The 7,276-nt window shown below is 37.7% G+C and overlaps 2 protein-coding genes across 2 annotated transcripts; both read right to left on the reverse strand.

Moving 5' to 3' along the window:
• Nucleotides 1-2,619: 2,619 nt before the first annotated feature.
• LOC125580892 (glutathione S-transferase T3-like) lies at nucleotides 2,620-3,534 on the reverse strand. The gene has a single exon (XM_048746148.1). The coding sequence runs from the start codon at nucleotides 3,532-3,534 to the stop codon at nucleotides 2,620-2,622; it is 915 nt and encodes a 304-aa protein (XP_048602105.1).
• A 1,655-nt stretch (nucleotides 3,535-5,189) lies between these two features.
• On the reverse strand, nucleotides 5,190-6,929 carry LOC106399940 (peroxidase 45-like). Its single transcript, XM_013840381.3, has 4 exons — nucleotides 6,616-6,929; nucleotides 6,272-6,460; nucleotides 5,824-5,989; nucleotides 5,190-5,730 (listed from the first exon to the last, which is right to left on the reverse strand). Exons 1-4 carry the CDS (start codon nucleotides 6,826-6,828, stop codon nucleotides 5,324-5,326), a joined length of 975 nt encoding a protein of 324 aa, XP_013695835.1. The 5' UTR covers nucleotides 6,829-6,929; the 3' UTR covers nucleotides 5,190-5,323.
• Nucleotides 6,930-7,276: the final 347 nt, after the last annotated feature.

Raw genomic sequence — 7,276 nt, forward strand, 5'->3', positions numbered from 1 at the left:
TTGATCTAGTTTTCTAGACCATCTTTTGTTTGAATTCTTTTGATGTCAACAAATTTTTTTTATTTTTTTCAGCCGAGTGAGTTAGCAAACTATGACATAATACTGAGCATCCAAATGCAGAAAATAAAATAATAATAATGAAACATCCAAATAGCTTAGACCATCTTTATTCCTAAAACCCTTTTAGGGTCCTTAATGAAATTTTAATAATAAATTTAACCTTAAGTGGGGTTAAGTATCTTTGTTAAGAAACTTCCATTTTAAACGGTCCAATAGAGGTTTCTTAATTAGAGGTTCTTAAAAAAAATTATTAATTTTTTAAAAATAAAATTCATTTATTAAATAAAACATATTAAAAGATAACATTTAAAACATAGATTTAAAAAAAAAACATGAAAATAAAGATTAGTACAATAATCGAGAATAATTCGAAAACAAACTTCCGAACTCAGTTGTTTTCTTCATCACATCCAAATTTATGCATTATATGTTCAACCAAATCAGCTTTCAGTTGTTGATGCTTATGTGTATCACGAATTCTACTTCGAGCACCCATCATATTGGTGATATTTGAAGGGATATCTCTTCAAACTCGAGATCGACATGTGAACTTCCGGTGTCTTCTCCTTGTTGGAATTCTAAAACATTAAATTGAGTATATCCATCTCGTTCGTCTTCTACTATCATATTATGGAGTATGATACATGCTCGCATAATCTTTCCAATTTTGACTTTGTCCCAAAAAAGTGCCGGATTTTTAATAATGGCAAAGCGAGCTTGCAAGACTCCAAAAGCATGCTCGACATCTTTTCGGACAGCTTCTTGTTGTTTAGCAAATAAAACGGCTTTCGGCTCTTGTGGCCCCCGAATAGATTGGTTAAAAGTAGCCCATTTTGGATAAATAACATCGGTGAGATAGTAAGCCAAATGATACTCTCTTCTATTGACAGAGTAAGTGACTTGTGGAGCTTGACCTTGTATTATGTCATCAAAAACAGGTGAGCGATCAAGAACATTGATATCATTTATTTAAGGTATCTGGAGGTCCAAAAAACGCATGCCATATCCAGAGATCATACGAAACAACCGCCTCTAAAACAATTGTGGGTTTTCCCGAACCACGTGAATATTGCCCTTTCCAAGCGGTGGGACAATTCTTCCACTCCCAATGCATACAATCGATGCTTCCTATCATCCCAGGAAATCCACAGAACTCACCAACTTCAAGTAGACGTTGAAGATCAGCCGGTGTTGGTCTTCTTAGGTACTCATCGCCGAATAAATATATTATTCCTTCCACAAAATGTTCCACACATGACCGAGTAGTAGTTTCACCGAGTCGGATGTATTGTCAACAGCATCAACCGCAGTACCATATGCCAAGACACGAATGGCAGCTGTACAGTTTTGAAGTGGAGAGAGACTAAGCCGGCCGAGAGCATCTTTCTTTTGTTGAAAGAATTCAACTTCATTGGAGAGTCAATCAACAATACGCATGAACAATGGCTTGTTCATTCTAAATCGCCGTCGGAATAGATTTTAAGGATATGTTGGAGTTTCACTAAAATAATCATTCCATAAACGTACATCACCTTCTTCACGATTCCTTTCGATGTGAACTCGTTTTTCCTTCTTCTTGATGAATGGTCAAATTCTCGAAAGTTTGATCAAATCGTTGCTCAACATATTGATCAAAATCTTCAAAATCTACTCCCCCAAAAGTGTTTTGAGAAGAAGAAGCCATATATATGATGAAATGGTCTTTGGTTTTTTTTTTGTGCGGTTATTTTTGATGAAAGAGTTTTGGTGAGAAGGAGAACAATGTGATTATAGTGTTTTGACAAGTGTTTTAAACAGAACCGATGGTGAGAAGGATAGAAGACGAGAAGGATAGATAGCAAGAATTTTTGATGAAAGAGTTTTGGTGAGAAGGAGAGCAATGTGATTATAGTGTTTTGAAAAGTGTTTTAAACGGAACCTATGGTTAGAAGGATAGAAGACGAGAAGGATAGAGTTTTGTGAATACAATGTTTGGTGAATCAAAGCTTTATATAGAGAGCAAGAGTACTACAAACAACTTGTGACATATTCAAAACACGAGAAGGAACTTGTGACACATACAGAAAAAACTCAACACATACACGAGAAGAAGCTTGTGACACATACAACTTGCTACTACAAACAACTTGTGACACATTCAGACAAAACTCGTGACTTGAGAGTGGTCCCATTACTTGAGTACACATAGAAGTCTCGTCAACAAGAACATCAACACAAGCACACTCGTGACTTCTGATTACAATTCTGAGTGGTCCCATTACTTGAGTACACATAGAAGACTCGTCATCAGAAACATCAACACAAGCACACTCTTTTGGACTTGAAATACCAAGACAAGAACATGAGACAGAGAACACAAGAAGAAACATTTTTATAATTATACAAGAACAGAAACTCACACAGTACAGATCACATAAACTTGAAACATACATTTTTCAGCTTAAACAAACATACATAATTAGGGCGACTTAAAGAGAACATGAAACCTTGATGACAAACAGAACATGAAACCTTGATGAAAAACAGAACATGAAACCTAGAAAAACAGAACAAGTGGCACTAATTACTGAGCATCTCCGTTAGTAACTTCTGCTTTAGAGCTTCTTCAGCTTCAGAAAGTGAATCTTTTTTGGAAATGAGACTGTCAAGCAAAAACATCTTCGAAACTCTCTCTTTAACGACCAAATCTTTCTCCTTAACCGCCAAATCTTTCTCCTTAATAGAACACATGGTCTGAAACTGAGCGACAGCCTGGTGATCCGCTATACTTCTCTTACCAGATGCTCCTTTCGCAGCCTTAACACCAGGAGGACGTTTCGTTGGTTGATCTCCGAGATTTGAAGTTGCTTGAGAGCTTTCAGATTGTGCTCCATCATCATACTTTCTCTTCTTACCGCTTCCATCAAGCTTGGAACTAGCAACTTCACACCATTTCTGGTCATTCCTCCGCTCCTCCCAAGCATGGTGAAGATTAAATTTAATCTTATGATCATTGTAGAAGATTTCGTGTGCCATTTTAACAGTATCAGCCTCGTTCTGGCCACTTGTTTTCTGCCTTGTTGCAGCCGCATAAGCTCCACAAAACTTGCACATAAGATCGTTCATCTTCTGCCACCTTTGCTTACACTGAATGGCCTCTCGGGTTTCACCTCTTTCCACCTTTGGACTTGCTGCAAAGTACGCTGCAATGCGTTTCCAGAAAGCACATGCTTTCTGCTCATTGCCTACCACATGGTCCTTGCTCGTGTTTAGCCATGCGCTAATGAGCACTAGATCATCTGTGACTGTCCATTTCTTTCTTTCTCTACGCTCTGTAGTTGAGACTTCACAAAAGCTTGAAGTTTGACTAGGGAGTTGTGATGATCCATGTGAAAAACTTGCATACAGATAGGTTTCAGGAAGGTCAGTATCTTGTTGACTGTTCAACAGATCAACAAAATTGGATGTCTGACTATATGGATTACTAGAATCCATATCCTAATATGTGAGAGAAGAGAGGAAGAAGAAGAAATGTGTTTCAAGATGAAAAGAAAGAGAGAAAGGTGCGGTTAAAATACAGGAAAAGAGAAGAAGATCGTCTTAATACAGGAAAAGAGAAGAAGACTTTACTCTTTCATTTTAGTTGAGTTGAGATGATTAGACATGTATCTAACAAATTTATTATCTACCACACAGTCATAACACACATTCATCAGAGTTAAGTTACCTAACACAAGCATTCATCACAGCCATTAATCGGAAGCATTCATCACAACCATAACCTAACTCTAACCAGCATTTATTATCCTAAGTACTATGCAGACGAAAGCAATTAAGAAAAAAAGCAAGAAGCAGCACACTTACCTAAACTAAAGTCTCAAGAAATCAGATCATTCTGATCTTTGCGTCCTCACCGGGCCATACATGATTCCTCATTTGGCTCCTCATTCTGATCTTTGTCTCCTCACATGATTCATCTACGTAAACCAATGCAAACCAAGCTATATAAATCACTGATTTCAGTTGTATAAACTACCTTAATTAGAATTCACAAATAACCAATAAACTGTTAAAACAATACTATAGTCGGAAATCAACTTGTTTGACCAAATCAGAAAATGATCTAAAGAGATTTCAGACAACAATACACGACACTCTAAGTTCCAGTCTGATCTTCAATACTAGTTTCAAGATTAACTAACAATCTCATTGTATCCTCATGACTTTTTAACTAAACAATCAGACAAAACACACTAAACATTTAAGAAGCCTACAAATTTCGATCAAAGACCAAAGCTTTACAATGACACACAAAACTTATAACCGTAATCGCCATTCATTAACTTAACTACTATCACATGCATTCATGAATTGAAACGAGAAGGATGTAAATAGTTGGGAACTTATCTCCAGATTGAAGAGATCGTTAGCGAGAGGTGAAAGACCGACGGAGGGGACGCCGTCAACACGGACAGAGTCGTCGACCCTCACATGAATCTCCGTGAGGAGCCAGAGAGGCGTCGTCGGTCTTCGGTTTCGATCCTTGATCTGACGGAGAAGACGAGACAAGTGGGACGAGACTCCGTGAGGACCAACAGAGTCGTCCTCGGTTTCGATCGTCGGTTTCGGCCGAGAAGACGGAAGAATCTCCGTGAGGAGCCAGAGAGACGTCATCGGTCTTCGGTTTTGATCCTTGATCTGACTGAGAAGACGAGACAAGTGGGATGAGACTCCGTGAGGACCAACAGAGTCGTCTTTGGTTTCGATCGTCGGTTTCGGCCGAGAAGGCGGAGGAGACGTCTTCGATTTGGGTATTTCCTCTTGACGGAGAAAACAAGAACTCGAGAATGAATGAGAAAGAGAACAAAAGAAAGAAAAGAAAAATAAAAACAAAATCCGGTCCTCTGATTTGATAACACGTGGTTTGAAACCCACCAAATAACCGGTCACAAAAAACCTAAGCTAAGGATCGGTAATAACCTTTCTAATTAATTTTGATTTAATTAAATCACTCCTTTTGTTTAAAAACCCCACTAAAGTCGGCGATAAAGATGGTATTAGACACCTAAAATAAATTTACTTTTCTCATAAAAAGAAACCATATGTAAAATTCAAATATAAACATTATACAAAAAGGAGGAGAGATCGAAGAGAAATAAAACCATCTTATTATTAATTGAATTTTCCATTACACTTTTGAACTCCTTATTTCAAAAACAATACGAAATTTCATTTTTATTTTTATGGAATAAAAGAAACAAACCAAAAAACCCCTCAAATCAGACTAATTAACACGTGAACAATCCCTTCGAATCTCACCAGCATTACCAGTCTTAACCCCGACACGACCCAGTTTCGTGATGGCGGAAATAAAAGCTTGCCTAAAAGCTCCTTCACTGTTAGCAAACATGTTAACCGTAGCTCTAGACCGTCGGTCCGTGAACAAGACTTGATCAGACGTAAACAAACCCCTCCCTTGTTGGAGATTCTTGAAGTAAGCGTTGTCGAAAGTACGTGGCGATGTTGGGTCCATGTTGATCGCTATCCTTGGGTCAACACGTATCGGACACATTTGCCTAAGCTGAAACGCGTAGCCACGGTTCAAACTCGGGTCGATACGGGTTTTAGGGCTAAAGCTGTAAATTCTCTTTGAGAATTTTCCACAATGTGCGAATCCAATAGTGTGCGCTCCTGAAATTATAATATAACATTTTATAAATCATAAAGATTCGGTTTCAAGGACAGAAAAGGGGATAAATTGTTTTAGTTTGGTTCGGTACGTACCTGAGAGGGCGATCATGTCGGTTTGAGAGAGACCGTGACGATTGAACATGGTGTTAAGCTGGTTTAGGTTAAAACCGGGCTGTGGTAAACTGTGTTGTACACTTGCCTTCGTAGATAACCTGCCATCTCTCCTCCCTAGCTCTACCGGGTAGCTCGGTCCTCCGGTCTGCAAATTTAGTTTATTTTTAATAACCCTATAATTATAATCATGATAGTGATATGATATATCAATAATTCGTTTTTATTCGGACTATATGATCTGTTGTTGTATAAAATAATTACAAACTGCCCATAAGAGGTGTCACATTATAATATGAGTAGCTTTTCACCCAAAAAACGAATTATACCTCGGGTTGTCAAAAATAACTCGGACATTATATAATATTAAGACATAAAGAGAGATGAAAACTATAATAATATATGTAACTAGAGAAGGTTATACTCATACCAAAACAACGACTTCACGTGTAGCGAGAGCCAAAATGTCAGCACATGAGACTTTGTTGCGGCAGTTAGGATCTCTATCAACGGCTTGCTTCGCTTTCACCACCGTGTCAAATCCGTCTCCAGCCAGTGACATGTCATCTGGATGATCTCTCTCCGACGGAGATGCTAACAATATCGAAGCATCACATCCCTAAATGTTAAATAAGAAATTAAGTACGCAACAATAATGTTTTGTTTGAAGAATGATATATGTATGCAAAGAAACATTTACAATTCTCATACATTCAATTTTGTTAAGAAATGATTTAAATTCCTATATATATATATATGAATATTGTTACGTACGCGAACGAAGCAGTCGTGGAAGAAGAGCCGGAGGGTGGCTGGAGCGGTGACGAAAGTCTGCTGAAATTTTTGACGGACGGCGTTACGGACAATGTTTTCAAGGTTCGGGCATGATCTCTGGTAGAAACCTGTCCGTAGCTGAGCAGAGACACATGAAGAAAAGAGAAGAAGAGAAAATATAGAGAAGATGGCCTGGTTAGTCTTCTTCTCCATGGCTAATTATAATTTTATGTTTTGGTTTGAAGATCTAGACTCTTCTTATAGGAAATAGAAAGAGTAATTTAAATGAAGGGGATGGTACAATTTGGGCTATTTAAATAATGATATGATGATTAGTCTGAAGATGATGTGTAATGATATAATATAAGTAAGCAAGAGAAACTGTTAGGAATGTGGATGTAACAGTCCATCTAGATATTGACAATTTGAGAGGAGGCTAAGGTGAGGCTCCCAGTCATTATTTTAATCTCTCTTTCTATGTTTGTGCTAATTATCAATTAAATCAAGCAATTAGCTGTAATCTACTGGTCTTTATTGATGGAGACAGTGACTGTCGATGTATAAAATTGATCACTGCAGAATTCGTGTGAGATGCATCAATTAAATCAAGCAATTAGCTGTAATCTACTGGTCTTACAATTTGTTTGGGTTTTATTTTAGT

The sequence above is a fragment of the Brassica napus genome, chromosome C1 (assembly GCF_020379485.1).
Source record: "Brassica napus cultivar Da-Ae chromosome C1, Da-Ae, whole genome shotgun sequence".
In the NCBI taxonomy this organism is placed as follows: Eukaryota; Viridiplantae; Streptophyta; class Magnoliopsida; order Brassicales; family Brassicaceae; genus Brassica; species Brassica napus.

Bases quoted from the DNA above. Each gene is read 5' to 3' on its own strand.
- LOC125580892 (XM_048746148.1), bottom strand. From the start codon at position 3,534: ATGGATTCTAGTAATCCATATAGTCAGACATCCAATTTTGTTGATCTG.
- LOC106399940 (XM_013840381.3), bottom strand. From the start codon at position 6,828: ATGGAGAAGAAGACTAACCAGGCCATCTTCTCTATATTTTCTCTTCTT. The intron at 5,990-6,271 runs GTATGAGTATAA...CTAAATTTGCAG, and splicing joins CACGTGAAGTCGTTGTTTTG to ACCGGAGGACCGAGCTACCC. The intron at 5,731-5,823 runs GTACGTACCGAA...TTATAATTTCAG, and splicing joins CGACATGATCGCCCTCTCAG to GAGCGCACACTATTGGATTC.